The sequence below is a fragment of the Gigantopelta aegis genome, chromosome 12, assembly GCF_016097555.1.
Source record: "Gigantopelta aegis isolate Gae_Host chromosome 12, Gae_host_genome, whole genome shotgun sequence".
Taxonomy (NCBI): domain Eukaryota; kingdom Metazoa; phylum Mollusca; class Gastropoda; order Neomphalida; family Peltospiridae; genus Gigantopelta; species Gigantopelta aegis.
The window spans coordinates 9,555,870-9,578,536 of record NC_054710.1 but is presented as its reverse complement, the minus strand read 5'-3'; the positions used below and the strand labels follow the sequence as shown (position 1 = coordinate 9,578,536).

The following is a 22,667-nucleotide window of genomic DNA, read 5'->3' as shown; positions in this document are numbered from 1 at the left end:
GTTGCAGGATAAATAGAGAATACTCCCCTCATGTCTTGTGATATCATAATTTATCAGCACGAGTTGATAAAAATATAAAATCTGAGGCTTGTGATAAATTATGATATCACAAGACACGAGGGGGGTATTCTTTTTATCATCCATTATCATACTTTTCATTTGCAAAAATTGTAAACAATGTCAGTAATGTGGGCTGAATGTCACTGTATATTTGGCAGCAGTAGACTCGTTAACTAGCAGAACGACAGTGGCGTGACATCACTGATGATAGGTTTAGCGCTGAAACATACACAGTAACGTAACAAGATAATATCATGTGATTAAAATTTGACCAATCAAGATTATAAGAAGTGATATCTCCAAGGAGAATATCGCAGAAGATATAGCAAATTATAGTGCCAGTGATATCTGCTACAAAAGCTTTTAATGGATGGTAAATTTAAGTACACTGTGTTTCAGTCAGTAATTTCCATTTATGTGTACTCCCATTTGAAATGTTTTCAGCAATACAACGCCCAGATTACAAATACAAGTATTCCCCTTGGGTTCGTTGGAGGTTGTTTTATTGATGTCACACTATATAAGCTGTAACAAAGATTTTTTTATTATTGGGGTATCATATTTGAACCACTGGTTGCAGGTCAGAATTGGTTTAATGTGTCAGAGTTTGAATTTTTGAACAAATTTGAATGACAGTGTGAAGATCTTCACGAGGAATGGAACTGGAGGAGGTTATCTCCCCTTCCATCTTGCCATTGCCATGATCTTATGAGCAGTTAATTATTATTTCTTTGTGGCCGTTCAACAATTATGTAACGGTATCACACAATTTAGAATGTATATGCCCCTCCCTCATATAACGATTTCTAATACTAAAATCACTACCCCACCCATCTAAAATTACATGATGTTAATTAATACTCCTCCGTCATTTAAACATAATTTGACTATAGGATTTTCTATTTTTGTTTGGTTTGATAATAAATACTATACATTGTCAATAAATGACTAATTGCTACATTTTACTTTTAATTATAAATAAAAAATTTACTCTATAATTAAAAAATAAAAATAAAAATGAGAGAATTGTTTTGAAAATAGATTAATAAAAATGAGAGAATTGTTTTGAAAATAGATTAATAAAAATGAGACCATTGTTTTGAAAACATTAGGTAACTCCTGACAAACAGTCTCGTAATATTTCCCATGATGCCCCGGCCCTTCCCCAGAGTGTTATAAAATTGTTGAACGGCCTCCCATTGTGGTCGGGATTATTGGCATGTTTTTCAGAACGGTTTTAATTTTCCCCTTCATGTTCAATCTCTCAGGGTGCGGTGATAAGGAACAACATTGTATATCGTCAGCTGTTTTATGTCGGTCTTGAGTAATGTAGATAGTGAATTCTGTCCAAACCAGCACCTGTGGAATCTGGATTTCTGTGAAATCTTCCACAATTACAAAAACAACAACAACAACCCCACAGCCTTTGATATATCAGTCGTAGTACACTGGCTGGAAAAGGAAATAACCCAATGGGCCCACTGACAGGGATCGATCCAAAACTGACTGCGAATAAAGTGAGCGTTTTACCTCTGGGCTACATCCCGTCCACACCATAACTACAAAGTCCTGTTGAGTTGCAATATTGGTGGATCAAGAGGGGGGTCACATGAGTCATGACCCCTCCCCCAAACTCATTTGAAGTGCCCTTTCTAATGGTGGTTTATTTTTAAATTCATCATTCAAAATATGTAACATTAAACAGGTGTCTGGGCATCTTCTGGGGGCAGGACATAGGCCATTGGTAAAGTGTTCGCTCGATGCATGGTCGGTCTAGGATAGATCCACGTTAGTGGGCCCATTGGACTGTTTCTCGTTCGAGCCAGTGCACCACGACTGGTATATGAAAGGCCATGGTATGTGCTATTCTGTCTGTGGGATGGTACACATAAAAAAATCCCTTGCTACTAATGGAAAGATGTAGCAGGTTTCCTCTGAATGACTACGAGTCATAGTTACTAAATGTGTTCTAGTGGTGGTGTTAAACAAAACAAACTTTATTTGAAAATGTTCTGGGGAGCATGACATAGAAACCCTCAACAGGTCTCTTTCTCTCTCTCCCCCCCTCCCTCCCTCCCTCCCTCTCTCTCTCTCACTCTCTCTCTCTCTGTCTCTGTCTCTCTCTCTCTCGAAGCTAAGCTCATTTAACATTGGTAAACCCAAACTTGCCCTTTTTAGAATTTTGTGACACCCACTTTACAAAATCCTGGATCATCCTTGGCCTGGTGAAATCTGTAAATGCTGGGACTTAGGTATGCTGGTGTATTTCATCAATTCCACTTCAATCTGGTTTGGACAGAGACCACTGTACATTGTACCTGTATGTATATGAAGGGTCAACAGGAATAACCTATGATGTCCAAATACAGACATGTAGATGGTCAGTATTATAGCATCCGTGTATGTCAAGGTCACAATGACACACTAAATTAAAAACTCTATAATTATGGTAAATTATGATTTCTTAGGTATAAATATTCCGCTATTGCAGAGTTGTAAACTTAAAAATGAAAAATATCACCTTACCTGAGATGTGATATCACAGGTTATTCCTGTGGACCCTTCAAATGTTTATTATGTCTATGGTTGTAATGTATACAATGTATATTATAGATAAATGTGAATTATGTATATATTATACATGTAGATAAATGTGAATTATGTCATATTTTAGTAATTGATGTTTAGGACGTCATTTTAGGTTAATGTCTATTATGTTACACTTGGTCCTCACTCATAGGGTAGTCTTCTTCTTATATCAGCCAGTGGTATGTGCTGTTCTGTCTTTGGCATGGTGCATATAAAAGATGCGTTGCTACTAATGGAAAAATGTAGCGGGTTTCCTCTCTAAGACTATATATCAGAATTACCAAATGTTTGACATAGTAGCCTGCCCTTATGGTGTCATCAAACTTTAACTTTGTTCATAGGTATACCGGTAGTGTTATTTAAAACAAAATTGCTTGTCCATTTTAATGAAAATATGAAGTGACACTTACAGCTTCAATCTATTGTCTAGAAAGTGTGCAATACTTGTCTAGAAAGTGCAAGACTTGTCTAGAAAGTACAATACTTGTCTAGAAAGTGTGCAGTACTTGTCTAGAAAGTACAATACCCGTCTAGAAAATACAGTACTTGTTTAGAAAGTGTATAATACTTGTCTAGAAAGTACAATACTTGTCTAGAAAGTGCAATACTTGTTTAGAAAGTGTGCAATACTTGTCTAGAAAGTACAATACTTGTCTAGAAAGTGTGCAATACTTGTCAAGAAAGTACAATACTTGTCTAGAAAGTGTACAATACTTGTCTAGAAAGTGTGCAATACTTGTCCAGAAAGTACAATACTTGTCTAGAAAGTGTACAATACTTGTCTAGAAAGTGTGCAATACTTGTCAAGAAAGTACAATACTGGTCTAGAAAGTGTGCAGTTTTACAGGTTTAGTAGATGGCCCTATGTCTTCCATCTTCGACTGAATTGAAAAGATTAGTAAAGTACCTGTAAAACTTATTTTGGGTTCACTTTAGTAAATCTAATTATCAGGGTTAGTTCAGACACTCGCCAAATTCACCAACTGTGAATTTTGAAAGCAGTTGGCGAATTTTATTTTAGTTTGTCGAAATAATTTCATGTAATAATTGACATTTTTTAGAAAATAACTGACAATTTCTGCAATTTTTCAAGTTTAATAGGCAATTTAGCTAATTGTTTTGCTCACCTAGAGCCAGCCCTGATTATTCTATTTCAGTCTCACGAATGTTACATTATTTGTAGTTATATAGTTTTGTGTACTACTCATGCTCCTGTGTTAATTTAGTGAACTCAGGTCACCGACCATTACATTATCATAACATATTTTTGGAGCAATAAACTGTATGGCATTGTGTTTAAAAAAATGTAAATAAAAACAGTAATACTAAAGTTAAAAGTTTGTTTTGTTTAACGATACCACTAGAGCTCATTGATGTTTAATCGTCGGCTATTGGATGTCAGATATTTGGTATTTCCGACACATAGCCATCAGAGGAAACCCACTACATTTTTCCTAATGTAGCGAGGATCTTTTATATGCACTTTCCCACAGACCACGGCCTTTGATCAATCTAATTAAAATTAGCTCCACTATTACATGTGGATCTACCTAACACCAGCCAGTTGGAGCTCATGTCCACCAGTCAAAACCTTACTTGCAGAATCATGCCAGTGATTTAAAAATAATTTGAAAACATTCCGAATTATCCTGAGGGTATACGACATGTTTCGTGTGAATTACGAATGCCATAAAACATGTTTTATTTTATAAAATAAATAATTTGTAATGTAAAACTGAAGACTGATTTAGTTTGGGGTTTTTTATAAATAAATAAATAAATAAATAATTTTTAATGTAAAATTGCAGACTGATAACCCACCCCGTACGTATTGGTATGGTTCGCTGTACTGCGGCCACTAAAATAGACTCGCCGATATTTTTTAGAATTTGTATGCTACCAAATAACGTTATAAAAGGCGAAGTGTGATTGGTCAATATTTAAATTATTATTTACAGACGAAATGTTACCTGGACATTGGGGACTACGCAGTGTTGTTAGTTTTAAATCACTGGCAGGATTCTGCAAGTAATGTTTTGATTGGTGGACATGAGCTCCAACTGGCTGGTGTTAGATCCACATGTAATAGTGGAGCTAATTTTAATTAGATTGGGCCTTTGATATACCAGTAGTGATGCACTGGTTGAGAAATAGCCCAATGGGCTCAACAACGGGGATCGATTCCAAACCGACAACACATCAGGCGAACGCTTTACCACCAGACTACGTTCTGGCCCCTACAATGTCAAACGCAAAGAAAGTTTGATAGCAATGTTGATAAGAAAAAAGAAAAAAACCCCACACATATCTCCATGTAATAAAATGTATTAATGGAACATAAAGAAAATAAATACTTTTATTATTTGTTACATACATATACAGCGAAACCCTTCAAACGTGGACCCTTAGTAAACTAATCACCTCGAATCTGGTTGTTTTCAACAATTCCTTTTGACATGTAAATACATGTATCAGTACAGAAGAGAACCTCTCTAAATGGGACACCCTTTAAAATTGACTTTTTACTTGGTCCCACGGGGGTCTGGTTTAGAGGGATTTCACTGTGTATTGCTAGTTCCAAGCCCCGTAGTCACTGGAATCCATCAGAAACTTTCTCTGTGATCATAATAATAAGATTCCATCATATGTGGGATAGAAAAAGGTACACCCTCGGTGGGGGTAATTTTAACCTGGGACATGACTTGCAGAGTTCCAGGATCGAAATTTCCATGCCATGATGAAGTTTTTCTCTCTCATTTCATTCAGTAAATTTAACACTACAAATTAACAAGATAGTTTTTATAATGAAGGTTTTAATGACAAAATATCAGTCTAAAGCTGTCTAAAAGTCGCATATTTGACTGCCAGTGCACTCGCTCTGGGTTAGACTTGGTACCACAATGAGAAATCCTCCATTTTACTAGGCGGGTCGTGAACCCAGTACCCACAAGACTTGAACCCGATGAGAAGTCCACTACTCCACCGAGGCTGGTACGACCAAATCTCTTTAGTCAGATCTGATGTACGGACGGGTTTTTGATACATAATACACAAACGTAACCAATTACTAAATGCTTGTTATATATATATACAAACTTTTTCTTTCTTTACAAGATGAAAATAATTATTAAATATAAAAATATACACAACAAAAACATTCATAAAACTTTGGTTTGGACGGACCTAATTTTAAAATACTTGACGGCAATGTTGAATACAGTGTTCATATTCAAGTACTAAAAATGTTCAAGTTCAAGGTAGTACTAAAGCAAATAACGTCCGGCTGGGTCAAAGTTGGAAGTGCAGCCAACATTTGATAGAGAAGTGAGCACCACTAGTCCTGTGATTGGTGATAAATGCGAGTGTATTGGTTATAAAAAAAATAGTTTCATCTGTGCAAAAAATGTATGCAATTTTATTTCAAGTAGCCATTGTGCTTGAAACGTGTGGGGTACCTGTAAAAAAAACAAAAAAAGTACTCGAATTTTGTGCGGAACTAGGGTAGTCATAGATGCTACCCGTTATCTCAGAAAAAAATTCTGATTCACTTTAAGGGTGGGGTGGTTGTATTTATATCCGAGGCGTTTGGTAGAGCAGTTAATACCACACGTCCTGTCATTGGTGCGTTTGTTGTAAAAAAAAACCCCAAAACACCAAAAAAACAGTTTCATCTGGGCACAAAATGTATGTAGTTGTATTTCATCTAGTACCACTGTGTCAAGTAGCCTTCAAATTAGACATTAGTTGTACTATTAGTAGTAACAAGAATTGCGGTTTAGTCGTAGATTTATGTTTACGTGCAAAATTAGGTTTACGATGTTGTGTGAAATTTAGTCTCTGTACTGTAACAGTGGATTGAGTTAAAGTACAGTTAAAACAAAATATGGTAAACTGTCTCAACTACTTTGTATACAACTAACTAATGATAATTAATATGTATGATGTTTGAGCAGGCATTTTTGTATACATACAAGTAAATAAAAATAAAACATTGTTCTCTAGAAAAACAAATAACACTGACTGCACCATATATTATATGGTAGGAGCACACATCATTAAATAAATAAATAAATAAAATAAACAAAAACAGTATTACGTATCAAATACTAGTACATATACATTAACTATTTTCAAACATTAACATTTCTATCATGTAGAAATATATTAGTTTGAATATTAATTAATACTAATTACTTTCTTATTACCGGTACCTTACCCAGTCCTCTTTGAGCCCACTGGCACATAGGGCAATTAGATTGGGCAATGCTAAATAGATAATTAATATATTCACCCTCTCAAATAAATACGTGTACTTTACGATACTCCATAATATAAAATGTATTTGCAAGATAATTAAGTGTGCGAAAACTTGCAAGGTAATTATACTATATATATATATACTGATGGAAAGAAATAAAGGATCACACAGATAGCAACAAGAAATAATGACTGCATCAAAACTCAATTCATATTGTCAGAAGTTGACTGGGAACATATAGGCAGCACATTCAACACTACAGACATTCAATCCCACATTACAACTTGGCACGAAATAAGACATTACTACGCTAGTAGTGAATTAAATATGGTCTATAGTTTGATGTGTTACCTTATTTCTTTCCATCAGTATATATATATATATATCAAACTGGGGCCTACACGAGTTCAAAATATTGGACTCGACCCGGACCCGAGTACCTGACACTTAGATGATAATGAGACTAAGGAATAAAGTTAAATAGCATTATGCATCTTAATTCCAGCGCTGAACATGAATGCCAAATATGCCAAGGTATTGCATTCCACACATTCGATTTTTGTTTTCTCTCTCTGTCTCACAGCCCTGTAGGTAGTACTAAAGCAAATAACTTCCGGCTGGGTCAAAGTTCGAGGTGCACCCAACTTTTGATAGAGAAGTGAACACTACAAGTCCTGTGATTGGTTATAAATGTAAGTGTGTTGGTTGTAAAAAACCAAAAAAAACATTCACCTGGGAAAAATATGTATGCAATTTTATTTCATCTAGTACCACTGTGTCAAGTAGCCTTGTGCTTGAAACATGTATGGGGTACCTGTTAAAAAAAAAGTACTCGAATTTTGTGCGGAACTATGGTAGTCATAAACGCTACCCGTTATCTCAGAAATGAGCAGCTTGACGCCCAATATTGTTTTCTAATTCATTTTAAGGCTCAGGGGTGGTAGTGTTTATATCCGTGGCGTTTATGTCGATTGATACGCTGCAGGTAGGAGTTTTAGCCACATATGTTACTATTGTCGTCTATGGGATTTTATTTGGTGGTCTACACCCTATAGCAATCCATATTCATTAAAGATGGCTTCTGTTATGTCCTACATTTCTTTCTTGGACAATTTGATCTTATTTATTACATACTAATACAGCGACGGTCATAATTCACATTTACTGAGTTTAATATTAACATTATCTACATTTAGATATATAACTTGTCTTATAAACTAACAATCTCTACAAGACATTTCATAGAAAAATATACAATTACTATTTACATTTGTTTTAGAATCAACTAAATTCATCTACATTTGAGAGAATTTGAGATCACTAAATGCAAGGTAACACTACATGTAAAAACAATCAACAAAAGCACTCGCATTTTATAATTAACACGTACCTGTAGACCAGGCTGATGTATAGGCCGCATGGTGGTTGACCGTATGGTATGGTTAACAGACGGCGAAGTGATTCAAGTAGAGTTTGTTTTGTTTAAGGACGCCACTAGAGCACATTGATTTATTAATCATCAGCTATTGGATGTCATACATTTGTTCAATTTTGAAATATAGTCTTAGAGAGGAAACTCGCTACATTTATCCATTTGTAGCAAGAGATCTTTTATATGCACCATCCCACAGACAGGATGGCACATACCACAGGCTTTGATATACCAGTTGTGGTGCACTGAACAAAAAAATAGCCCAATGGGTCTACCGATGGGGATTGATCCTAGACCGACCATGCACAGTGTTCGAGATTAACGGTATCCTGATATCCCGGGGATACCAGAAGTTAATTTTGGATACCAGACTTCAATAACCCAGTATCCCACCAGGATACCATATAATGTTTTTTTTTTTTTTTAATCCTGCGGGGTTTTTTTCCGCTGAAACAATGAAAGTAGTAATTTACTGGTGAAGTTAAGTAACAGTGTCGTCCAAGTTTGTTACAATGTTATTTATGAATTTCATTTAAGTGGGATACTAAATTCTCAGGTGGGATACCAGATTTTGAAATGTTAGTATCCAACTGGGATACTGCCCCACATTTTTAATCTTAAACACTGATGCATACAGAGGCCTTTTTAGGATATGGCAGGTGCAGTCCTGTCTGTGGGAAAGTGCATACACAATAGCCCTTGTTATAGCCCTTGTTGCTAATTGGAAGACTATAGGTCAAAATTACCAAACGTTTGACATGTACTGTCCAGGGCTTTAAATCTCTGTTTTTCTGTTCTGAGCATACAGAGGCCTTTTTAGGATATGGTAGGTGCTGTCCTGTCTGTGGGAAAGAGCATACAACATTGCTAATTGGAAGACTATATGTCAAAATTAACAAATGTTTGACATCCAATAGCCGATGATTAATAAAAAAAAACCCCACATTATTTTTATAATAAATAATAACTGACTTTTACTCAAGTAATTAACCTTCTGACTACTGGATTACGTTTTGACAAAAACACAAACAGAGGCAGACCCCCCCCCCCCCGCCCCATAATTTTGCTATAGTTATAATTTTATTATATAATAATTTTCATTTTGTTTACGATCCCCCTCCAAACCTCCCCCAAAGTTCCCTTTGCATGCCACCTCATGTCACTAGGGCCCCTCCCCCCTAAATGAATTTTCTGGATCTGCCACTGACAAATATAACTTTTACTCAGAAATTTTCACTTAAAATGTTTTTAATACATAAAAATAATTTTCACATATGAATCGGTGAATATTATTTTCGTATTTCTCATGCAAAAACGGCCATTATAATGATTAACTCGATCCAGGGCAGTACCCCGATCAAAATCCTAGGAGGGGTGGGGTGGGGGTACTACTTTTTATAAACAAATGAAACACTATACAAATTAAACCCGGAGATGTGTATGCTATATACTGGAGTACAAAACTGACATACAGTTAAGGACCACACAGATATAAAGAGAGGAAACCCGCTGTCACCACTTCATGGGCTACTCTTTTCGATTAGCAGTAAGGGATCTTTTATATGCACCATCCCACAGACAGGATAGTACATACCACGGCCTTTGTTACACCAGCTGTGGAGCAGTGGCTGGAACGAGAAATAGCCCAATGGGCTCACCAATGGGGTTATTATATAAAGACCTATTTTGAAAATGATACGTAACAACTGATAAACACGTCTTCCCTCCCCTGTAACATTTCAAAATAAATATAGTAATTTAAATAAATACAAGTACATGATAGTACAGAATTACTCTTTTAAATTTTAACTTACTTTAAAATTACCAAATTCAAAGCCATGAATGTCAAGTTAAATTTGAGAAATATAACCCTATTATCTCGCCTCCAGAAGTCAGAAGGTTAAACAGTTCCTTACACATTTCATAAACGTCACACTGCAAACTTATGAAATAATCTCATTATCGATATCAACACACTGTTAACAACTCATGAAATGTCAACTTGTGAAATGTCAACTTGTGTCAACTCATGAAATGTGAACTCGTGAAATGAAATGTCAACACTCTTATCAACTGTTCCCTCGTAGTCAGGAATAAGCATCTGCACTTTCTTCCTCATCTCGATTCTTCTCTTCTCTCGATCCTTCTCCTTCATCAGTTCATCGGGAAGTCGTCTCCAAGCTTGGAAAGTTTTCTTCTGCACAGACCTGTAAAAGAAACATTTCAACATTTGGCAATCTGATTAAAATTAGCTCTACTGGTCTACCAGTAGATCTAACAGCATTGTGTGGACTCCCAGGTCCAGGTACATTTCATCTATATATAATTTAAATATTGACCAATTACACTTCACCTTTTATAGCGTTATTCGGGAGCATACAAATTCTAAAAATATCGAGCGAGACTATTTAAGCAATAGGCGAACTTGTTGGTCTATTTCAACATTAAAAAACAGGGGGAAAAGTGCAGTAATAAACTCTGGATTGTATACTAGTATAAACAGATTTTATGACTATACCATCACGGCATTTTTTTCCGTCTTGAAACAAATTTTCCGGCATACTTCGTAATTCACCCGAGTCATTTCGTATACCCTCGGCATAATCCCGAATGTTTTCAAATTCTTTTCAAATCACTGGCATGATTTTGCAAGTAAGGTTTTGATTGGTCGAATGAAAGGTCAGCTGGACATGAGCTCCGACGGGCTGCTGTTAGATTCACAGGTAATAGTAATTAACTAGTGGAGGTAATTTTAATTAGATTGAACATTTGGCAAATTAATTTTCCCTTTTCATAGCTTTAACCCTGACTTTAATTCTAATATCAGGGGTCGAATTTTACACTATTCCACAAATAGTAAATTTTGAAACGGAATAGTATAACAATTCTTCCAATATTCCATCATGAAAGTGAAAATAAAGCACTGAATACTGAAAATCACAGTATGCTTTGTCTTCAGCTACATTTTTCTGCAGAACAAATCCTCGCGATACTAAGACCTTTCTCATGCACTTACCGGTACAAAATAAAAGTCTTTTTGATTGAGACTAATGTTTGGAGTGAGTTTGTTTGTAATTCCAGCTAGTATGCAGCATAGACTGGTATATAAACAATTGTTCATTACACAATGTTGTACAACGCGACGTAGCAGTCAGGAAAATTAGTGGTACATTAATAATTGAAGGGGTAGTAAATTTTTAGACGGAATAGTGTTTTTTTAAATTCATTATTCCTTTGGGATAGTGGTAAAAAAATAAAATTTCAACCCCTGAATATTATTTATATTATTTTTCTTCCCGCGACACATTATTCTTCGACAATCCTTTAGAAAGAAAGAAAGAAAGAAGTGTTTTATTTAACGACGCACTCAACACATTCTATTTACGGTTATTTGGCGTCAGACATATGGTTAAGGACCACACAGATTTTGAGAGGAAACCCTCTGTCGCCACTACATGGGCTACTCTTTTCGATTAGCAGCAAAGGATCTTTTATTTGCACTTCCCACAGGCAGGATAGCACAAACCATGGCCTTTGTTGAACCAGTTATGGATCACTGGTCGGTGCAAGTGGTTTACACCTACCCATTGAGCCTTGCGGAGCACTCACTCAGGGTTTGGAGTCGGTATCTGGATTAAAAATTCCATGCCTCGACTGGGATCCGAACCCAGTACCTACCAGCTTGTAGACCGATGGCCTAACCACGACGCCACCGAGGCCGGTTGACAATCCTTTAGATGTTGTCGCTAATTTTGATTACATACTAATTGGGAATGGATGTAGCCCAGTGGTAAAGAGCTCGCTTGATGTACAGTCAGTTTATATCAAAGGCTGTGGTATGTGCTATCCTGTCTGCGGGATTGTGCATATAAAAGATCCCTTGATACTAATGGGAAAATGTAGCAGGTTTTCTCTCTAAGACTATATGTCAAAATTACCAAATTTCCTCTGATAACTAGATGTATGTGTCAGAATTACCAAATATCTGACATCTAATAGCCGATGATTAATAAATCAATGTGCTCTAGTGGTATCGTTAAACAAAACAAACTTTTACATACTAATTCACTATTAATGCTGAAATGCTGAATGCAGGGGTGGGAATTAGTGAACTGTAAAAAAGAGGAAAATCTAGAGGGGTCCCGGAAATTCTTGAAATCCTAGGTTAAAATCTGTGCCATCTAACACATTTTTAGAGGAAAGGACGATTAAAATGCGAGGAAACGCAATGTTCCATGAGAGGAAAACAGCTGATCCGAGGAGAATTCCCACCCCTGTGAATGTCTTTCAAACTCAGATTTTGAATAATAATCCCACATGCACTGCATGTTCCATGTACCTTAGTGTATTTTTCGTACCGAGTATATTTTGTGAACAACTGTTGGTATCTGCTATGAGTATTTCCATTAAAAACAAGCATTCTGAGAGTACTGCTAAAGCAATATATGTCCCTTACCAGACCTAACAAACTTTCGTATCTCCTAAGTTCAAGGCCCATAAGTGTCAAAAATGGGCAAATTGCCATAAAATTCAAACTTAATCTGTAACAGGTGCATTATCTCAAGACATTGTGAAAAAACCCATCCGGTAAACTGTAAGTGGGATGGATGGACAGACAGACAGACAGACAGGACAGAGATGAACCTAAATTTTGCAACTTGAGGTTCGGTGCAAACAATGCAAAATGTATATGCAGACCCCCCACCTAGTTTACTGTAACTAAACTGAATATGTCCTTTAATGATTCAGGGTTTTGATATTGCCCCCTATTGTACCTCAAGCAGAAAGAAAGAAATGTTTTATTTAACTACAGTTATATGGCGTCAAACTTATGTTTAAGGGCCACAGAAATAATTAGAGATGAAACCTGCTGCCACTACTTCATGGGTTACTCTTTTCAATTAATTACCAGTAGGGAATCTTTTTTATTATCCATATTGTTCAACATAACCGAGTTAATAATCATACGAAGCACACACGTGTAATAACTAACAAGGGTGATGACATAATTTTGGGAAGCGATGTCATAACATGACGTTGCTTCTCCAGTCCTAGCTCAGACTGTGCGTTTGAAATATTACATCATTTCGTCATCTCCTAGTTGTGGCTGAAACATTTTGATTTGGGTCTTGTTATTCATAAAGAAAACAACATTAATAATATGCATAATAAAGAAATTATTACACGTGCACGTGAATCGTACTGATTTTACGAAACTTGCGCCAGGATTCATGTATTAGCCTTGCTCTCGCTCGGGCAATACAAAATTCCTGACACTCGTTTCGTAAAATCAGTACGACACAGAAGCTCGTATAATAATCTCTATATATGCATCATCCCAAACAGGATAGCACATAAAACAAACTTCTGCATTTAAGAAAAAAGTTAAAACTAAAACTAAATTAAAAACTATCTCCACAACATTGCTGATTACTGTGGGTAACTTCAGGGGTTGCAACAAACTTTGTTACACCAACTATGGAGCACTGACAGGAACAAAGAACAATGGGCCCACCAACAAGGGATCAAAAACATCATCCCACAGAGAGGATAGCACACACCACGACCTTTGATATACCAGTCGTGGTGCACTGGCTGGAACAAGAAATAGCACAATGGGCCCACCGACGGGGATCAACCTAGCATGTGCTTAACACTAGACTTTGTCCCACCCTTCCTCAAGCAGACATTTTACCACTCAGGACTAGCTCAAATTCTCCAACTGTCCATTTTGAAAGCAGTTAGAGAATTTGATTTTAATTTGGCGAAATAATTTCATGTAATAACCGATACATTGTATTTAAAAAAAAAAAACTTTTGATTTCTACAATGTTTGAAGTTTAACAGACAATTTGGCAGAAGTGGCCCCATGCTTATAAACCTTAAAGTCTAGACTTTTAATAAAGTCCAGACTTTAACGTCATGGCAATGCCATTCAAATAGCATTACGTTAAAGTCTGGACTTTATTAAAGTCTAGACTTTAAGTTTTATAAGCACGGGTCCAGAACTCACCTTAAGTAATGGTCTTTTGCCATTCTTTCTTTTTCCCACGATGCAATCTTCTCTTCCATGGCATAGTGAGCCCAGGCTGTGACAATTTTACCAAGAACGTTCTGTTCGTAGAACCGACGACCCTTTTGCTCCATTATTTTCATGCAGTGTTTATACTGAAAAACAAAAATAAACACTGAAAATAAACTGGTTCTGTCAGGGTTTGAATTTTACGACAACAATGTAGTGCTTCAAAAACTAAGATTTTTTCAAACAGCAAGAAAAAGACAGTGGCACTCTACCTAGTCCAGCACTGTCCCCTTCCCATACATTCCATGTTGTATAAAAAGTTAAGTCTTCTGTTTAACGACACCACTAGAGCACATTGATTTATTAATCATCGGCCATTGGATGTCAAACATTTGGTAATTTTGACATATAGTCTTAGAGAGGAAACCCAGGAACTGGAGAAAACTTGGAGTGTTTCCTCTTTTATAGATACTTCGCCTGTCCTCAAACAAATTCATATTCCCCTAAGGATAGTAGTCTGGTTCGAACATCCCAACAGCCAATGGGACAGCCTAAAATTATTCTACTGCGTACCCCTTCCTGTTCTGGTCATGTGATGTTGAAAAGAATTTTTTTTTAGTAGTAGAAAGTGATCTTTAATATGAACCATTCCACAGATGGAATAGCACATACCACAGCCTTTAATATACCAGTCGTGGTGCACTGGCTGAAATGAGAAATAGCCCAATGGGCCCACTGACAGGGATCGATCCTAGACTGACCGCACATCAGGCGTGTGCTTTACCACTGGTCTTGGCCTCTTATAATGTAACTGTTTAAACAATAATGTGGAAACAATTCAATGAAGGAAGGGAATGTTTTCAGAGCACGTGGCCAATCCACTTCCACCATGTTCTGGTGATGATGGTTCTCATGCTTTCCTGATTGGTCTCTCCCAGTACTTGCTCACTGGAGATTTTTTTTCTGGGCCAGAATATCCTTAGGATTCTCCAGAGATTGGTTGTGTGGAAGGAAGATAGCCTAGACATGTCTTTCTCTGTCATACGTCAGCACTCTGATCCATAGAGAAGGGTGGTAAGTGTACAGCTCTGGTAGATTCTTAGCTTCGTATGTGTGCTATAATGACACATGTTATGGTTCACATTTTCACTTCTTCATAAATGGGGAAGAATTAAAACAATATGTATGTTTAATGGTAAGCTTTCTGTCTGTATTTTGCCCATGTAATTTTGTAAAATTGTGCATTGACCTTTTGGGACATGGGTGTATAGCGCAAGAGACAGCCGGAGTGAATCAGTTAATGAACCACCTGTTCGGACCGGTACTACAGCCAGATGCGGTCATATAGCAAAAAACTGAGACCAAAATGTTCTCAATTTTGGAGTGAAAATAAATGCCTAAATGTTCGCATTGGTGTATGTTGTTAGTGCCAATGAGAACCCGTCCTATTGGCAATCTTCATGTGAAGTTGGACAATTTAACATGGATCTCAATGGCAGATGACATCTGTGTAGTGAGACCTAAATGTAAAATGTTGAAAACTTTGTTTGTGGTCATCACAAAAACAGGAAAGTATTGAAGAAAAAAAGCCACAAAGACTACTACAGCATAGCAGCAATGGTTCTTTTTATTACACTTTCACAAACAGGACAGCATGTACCATGACGTTTGGTTGAAATAAGAAAACTAATTAAATCCACCACAGGTTCAGGTAAATCAATCTACATTTCATCTTCTAATGTAAAATGTGTTGTATAATGTAACATGAACATTAAATTACACAGACACGACACAAACAGTGTGAGCAATGGCCAGTGCGATTTTAAAAATGCAAAGATCAAAATAAAATTTACGTTTTTCCATTGGTTGAGACATCGCTTGAGCAAGAGGAACTTGTACATCCCGTCAGCCAGGTAAGACTTTTCTTGCATTGCATGAGACGCATGTCCATGCCAGGCTGCAAACACCTTCCTGAAACACAGACAACACCAAAGTTAGTTTGACAACACTTAGTGGCCTTAAACACCTTCCTGAAACACAGACAACACCAAAGTTAGTTTGACAACACTTAATGGCCTTAAACACCTTCCTGAAACACAGACAACACCAAAGTTAGTTTGACAACACTTAATGGCCTTAAACACCTTCCTGAAACACAGACAACACCAAAGTTAGTTTGACAACAGTGGCCTTAATGGCCTTAAACACCTTCCTGAAACACAGACAACACCAAAGTTAGTTTGACAACACTTAGTGGCCTTAAACACCTTCCTGAAACACAGACAACACCAAAGTTAGTTTGACAACACTTGGTGGCCTTAAACACCTTCCTGAAACACAGACAACACCAAAGTTAGTTTGACAACACTTAGTGGCCACAGACACCTTCCTGAAACACAGACAACACCAAAGTTAGTTTGACAACACTTAGTGGCCTTAAACACCTTCCTGAAACACAGACAACACCAAAGTTAGTTTGACAACACTTAGTGGCCACAGACACCTTCCTGAAACACAGACAACACCAAAGTTAGTTTGACAACACTTAGTGGCCACAGACACCTTCCTGAAACACAGACAACTCCAAAGTTAGTTTGACAACACTTAGTGGCCACAGACACCTTCCTGAAACACAGACAACACCAAAGTTAGTTTGACAACACTTAGTGGCCACAGACACCTTCTTGAAACACAGACAACACCAAAGTTAGTTTGACAATACTTAGTGGCCTTAAACACCTTCTTGAAACACAGACAACACCAAAGTTAGTTTGACAACACTTAGTGGCCTTAAACACCTTCCTGAAACACAGACAACTCCAAAGTTAGTTTGACAACACTTAGTGGCCTTAAACACCTTCCTGAAACACAGACAACACCAAAGTTAGTTTGACAACACTTAGTGGCCACAGACACCTTCCTGAAACACAGACAACACCAAAGTTAGTTTGACAACACTTAGTGGCCTTAAACACCTTCCTGAAACACAGACAACACAAAAGTTAGTTTGACAACACTTAGTGGCCACAGACACCTTCCTGAAACACAGACAACACCAAAGTTAGTTTGACAACACTTGGTGGTCTCAAACACCTTCCTGAAACACAGACAACACCAAAGTTAGTTTGACAACACTTAGTGGCCTTAAACACCTTCCTGAAACACAGACAACACCAAAGTTAGTTTGACAACACTTAGTGGCCACAGACACCTTCCTGAAACACAGACAACACCAAAGTTAGTTTGACAACACTTAGTGGCCTTAAACACCTTCCTGAAACACAGACAACACAAAAGTTAGTTTGACAACACTTAGTGGCCACAGACACCTTCCTGAAACACAGACAACACCAAAGTTAGTTTGACAACACTTGGTGGTCTCAAACACCTTCCTGAAACACAGACAACACCAAAGTTAGTTTGACAACACTTAGTGGCCTTAAACACCTTCCTGAAACACAGACAACACCAAAGTTAGTTTGACAACACTTAGTGGCCACAGACACCTTCCTGAAACAGACAACTCCAAAGTTAGTTTGACAACACTTAGTGGCCTTAAACACCTTCCTGAAACACAGACAACACCAAAGTTAGTTACAGACAACACCAAAGTTAGTTGACAATGACAACACTTGGTGGTCTCAAACACCTTCCTGAAACACAGACAACACCAAAGTTAGTTTGACAACACTTGGCGGTCTCAAACACCTTCCTGAAACACAGACAACACCAAAGTTAGTTTGACAACACTTAGTGGCCACAGACACCTTCCTGAAACACAGACAACACCAATGTTAGTTTAACAACTTTTAGAGGCCACAAAGAGGTGAGACATAGCCCAATGGTAAAGCACTCGCTTGATGTACAGTCGGTGGGCATATTGGGCTATTTCTCGTTCCAGCCAGTGCACCACGACCGGTATATCAAAGGCCATGGTATGTGCTATCCTGTCTGTGGGATAGTGCATATAAAAGATCCCTTGCTACTAATGTAAAAATGTAACAGGTTTCCTCTCTAAGACTATATGTTAAAATTATCAAATGTTTGACATCCAATAGCCGATTAATAAATCAATGTGCTCTAGTGGTGTTGTTAAAAAAAAAAAAAAACCTCTTAGTGGCCTCAAACACCTTCCTCTAAAAAAAAATGAAATATCCTCTATAAATGTTCCAAGTAAACTGATATAGAACTCACCACATTACAATGTGATATAGACACTGTCTGTGATATAGAGACCATCTATGATATATATTATTATATAGAGGATATTTCATGTTTTTTGTCAAATATGATTTATATTTCATTGAGTGAAGTTTTCAATCATATCTCACGAGTGTGATATGATTGTAAACTTCACACGAGATGAGATACAAATCATATTTGACAAAAAACATGAAGTTTCTATTTATTATATAACTTTTAGCAATTTACTTTTATTTTTAAAATGCCATCAGCAAAATAGTTCCGACTTTCTTACAGTGAAGATAACACTTTCTACAGTGACGATAACACATTTCAGAGTGAAATAGTGTCATTGAGTGACTGATAACACTTTTATTTCAAGATATTTCATTAAATGTTATATAATAAACAGGGAAACCCCTCTAAACCTGACACCAACAGGACCAAGAAAAGGTGCGTCCAGTTTAGATAAGGTCTGCTCTGTATTGACATTTAACAAAAGATCGTGAAAAATGTCCAGTTTTGAGGGAAGTCTGGTTTACCGAGGGTCTGGTTTACTGAGGGTCCGGTTTACAGAGGGTCTGGTTTTTTAAGTGTTTTACTGTATTTACCGCATTAAACTTGATTTGTGGTGCTCCACTGCTCTCTGTTCCGCATCATGCGACATCTGGACCAACTTCTTAAAAACCACGAGACCGCGGTACTTGACGATGGATCGCAGATAGTGGGCGTCGGCTAGTCGGTTCAACTCACGCATCCGTTCAGCTTGCTGCTGTTTATCAATCTCACGCTGAAAACAACATTTAAACATTTGAAACAACATCTGAAAACAACATTTGAACATCTGAAAACAACATTTGAACATTTGAAATAACATTTGAATATTTGAAAACATCATTTGAATATTTGAAAACAACATTTGAACATTTGAAAACAACATTTTAACACAACATTTGAAAGAACATTTGAAAACAACATTTAAACATATGAAACAACATTTGAATATTTGAAAACAACATCTGAATATTTGAAAACAACATTTGAACATTTGAAAACAACACTTGAACATTTGAAACAATAATTGAATATTTGAAAACCAACATTTGAATATTTGAAAACAATATCTGAAACAACATTTGTTATTGGCAAACTCAAAAATGATCAAGGTAACAGTATTTAGCACCAAACTTCGAATTTTTGTTGTATTAGAGCGGGAATCTTTATCTACCATGTGGTAGTCAGCAATACCGTGTTTTCCCTATAAAGTAACCTCTGACTGAGAGTGTGATTATAACCGTATAAATGTCCGTCTTGCTGTCGAACAGCAGTGTACTCGGGCTACAGTATAACCTACTGCATCTCTATCGACATTCAGGGTCCTTAAGTTATATGTGATGCACTTGATAGAACAAGAAAAAAAAACCCCAATCAGTTGAATGAATCTACCAAGGTGGTTCGATCCAGCGATGCAAGCACTTCAGTCAAGCACTCAAACTAACTGACCTAAAATCCTGACCGGTGTGGCAAAAAAGACCTAACTGAAAAAAACGAGGACAACCAGGGCCCCGTTCCATGAAGGTAGTACTAAACCAAATAACTTCCGGCTGGGTCAAAGTTCGAGGTGCACCCAACTTTTGATAGAGAAGTGAACACCACAAGTCCTGTGATTGGTTATAAATGTGAGTGTGTTGGTTGTAATAAATAATAGTTTCATCTGGCTAAAAAAAATGTGCAATTTTATTTCATCTAGTACCAATGTGTCAAGTAGCCTTGTGCTTGAAACATGTATGGGGTACCTGTAAAAAAAAGTACTCGAATTTTGTGCGAAACCAGGGTAGTCATAGATGCTACCCGTTATCTCAGAAACGAGCAGCTTGACCTCCATTTTTTTCTGATTCACTTTAAGTGTAAGGGGTGGTAGTATTTATATCCGTGGCGTTTATGTCGGTTGATACGTTGCAGGTAGGCGTTTTAGCCACATATGTTACTATTGTCGTCTATGGGATTTGATTTGGTAGTATACACCCTATATGCACATATTCAGTGCATAATAAAAAATATTATGATTTTGTCATTTTATTTAATTAAACTATACTGGTTGATTAATTAGCCATCACTCGATCATGCAAGTTCACAATGACCTTGACCTTGACAATAATCTCTGTACATGGCTCTGAATGGAGTTTGAATCAAAGTTAGCACTGAAGAAAGGTTGGTTTTGGCCTATAATTCATACTGTAAAGATTTCAATAATTTCTTTTTACATGGTATTTGACTTGCCATATACAACTGCTCTTAAATATGGTATTATATATAGGCAACCTGAACTAAGATTTTAATAGCAATTTATTTTTATATTAAAAATAGCATGTGCCAATAGTGGGTTAATGTCTTTAGTTTCCATTAACATTGTTAATTTTTTATGTATGAAATTCTGAAAACTCAAATTTGTAAAGAAGTTGATTTTTATTGTCATTTTGACATATTTATAGGGTGCTAAGTTATATTTTAGACAAATTTGTAGTTTTATGCAAAATTTAAAGTAAATTTGTAGAAAAACTTTACCAAAAACATAATTAAATTTGTTGTCACTATTGTGCCTTCTGTTCTTATTTGTACATAACAATAAGGTTGTTAAACATATACTTAGATCTCCAGATCATTTTTTTCTTCTTATAAATCACTTAGTTAGCTCTCATGAAAAGCATTTTGAGTTTATACTAGATTCAGAACCAATTTTTTCAGATTTGATTATCTGCCTTGGATTAAGTTGATAATTTATTTTATTGTTAAAGCTGTATTACCTAATGTTACTAGCTAAATAAAATGCTGGATTACAGATTGTAGGAATACATCTAATGTACATATTGTATTCATCCGGATTAGAAAATAATGCAAGAAAATAGATTTTCGGGTAATTTTGTCATTTAAAAATAGTTTTTTTCAGTAATTAATCAAAAATAAATGTGTTAAAGCTGCATGGTTATTCCAGATATCACAACTATTAAAACCTCCAACTACAGTAGGCTCTAAATAAAATATAGTCAGGAATATTGGTGGCTGCCAATAGTTTTGATGGTTCATTATGAAAATCAGCATGGCCGATGGATTTGAAATTCCCACACCTGGTAACTTGAAGACACCCACACCCAGCATACAGGATTTCCTCCCAACACTAATGTTCAGGACATTAAGTCATTACTTCATACAGGTACAGTCATGTTTGTGTTTCCTTCCTCAGACAGTGTATTTTTTTAATACTGATATTTCTTTGATGTGCCTGTTAAGGTCTTCATAATCTAGGGGTCAATCAAGTGCATGCGTTTTAATGAAATTCTTTAAAGGGGTAGAGGTACTCTGACTATCTTTGTTGTCTCTATATATATACCTGAGTACACACACCCAACTGAAAGTAAATATCTTCAGGAGTTTTATTTTAAAACATTTTGTTGTTTAATATGACATATTGCATTTGTACAAAACTATATGCAATATATATGCTTTTTGAGGTGTACATTATATTAGGTTGCACTGTAGAAACAACAGTTTCAGTGAGGTTGTCAGTTTATGTCAGAATACACCAGATCCTGGTTGTCATAAAGACACATAGCTGGACACTTTTTGAAAAATGTATGTTATCAGTATAGGTAGTACTAAACCAAATAACTTCCGGCTGGGTCAAAGTTCGAGGTGCACCCAACTTTTGATAGAGAAGTGAACACCACAAGTCCTGTGATTGGTTATAAATGTGAGTGTGTTGGTTGTAATAAATAATAGTTTCATCTGGCTAAAAAAAAATTGCAATTTTATTTCATCTAGTACCAATGTGTCAAGTAGCCTTGTGCTTGAAACATGTATGGGGTACCTGTAAAAAAAAGTACTCGAATTTTGTGCGAAACCAGGGTAGTCATAGACGCTACCCGTTATCTCAGAAACGAGCAGCTTGATCTCCATTTTTTTCTGATTCACTTTAAGTGTAAGGGGTGGTAGTATTTATATCCGTGGCGTTTATGTCGGTTGATACGTTGCAGGTAGGCGTTTTAGCCACATATGTTACTATTGTCGTCTATGGGATTTGATTTGGTAGTATACACCCTGAAGCGATCTTAGCACTAAGATCACCT

At 36.5% G+C, this 22,667-nt stretch overlaps 1 protein-coding gene across 1 annotated transcript in view; it reads right to left on the bottom strand.

The window, feature by feature from the left end:
* Nucleotides 1–9,423: 9,423 nt before the first annotated feature.
* Nucleotides 9,424–22,667, bottom strand: part of LOC121385722 (coiled-coil domain-containing protein 191-like) — a 55,466-nt gene continuing 42,222 nt past the window's right edge. The window contains exons 15-18 of the mRNA XM_041516486.1: nucleotides 19,155–19,333; nucleotides 16,215–16,332; nucleotides 14,353–14,507; nucleotides 9,424–10,546 (exon numbers count right to left, since the gene is read on the bottom strand). Coding sequence (XP_041372420.1) covers nucleotides 10,327–10,546; nucleotides 14,353–14,507; nucleotides 16,215–16,332; nucleotides 19,155–19,333 — 672 coding nt within the window. The 3' untranslated portion in view covers nucleotides 9,424–10,326. The remainder of the gene's footprint in view (nucleotides 10,547–14,352; nucleotides 14,508–16,214; nucleotides 16,333–19,154; nucleotides 19,334–22,667) is intronic.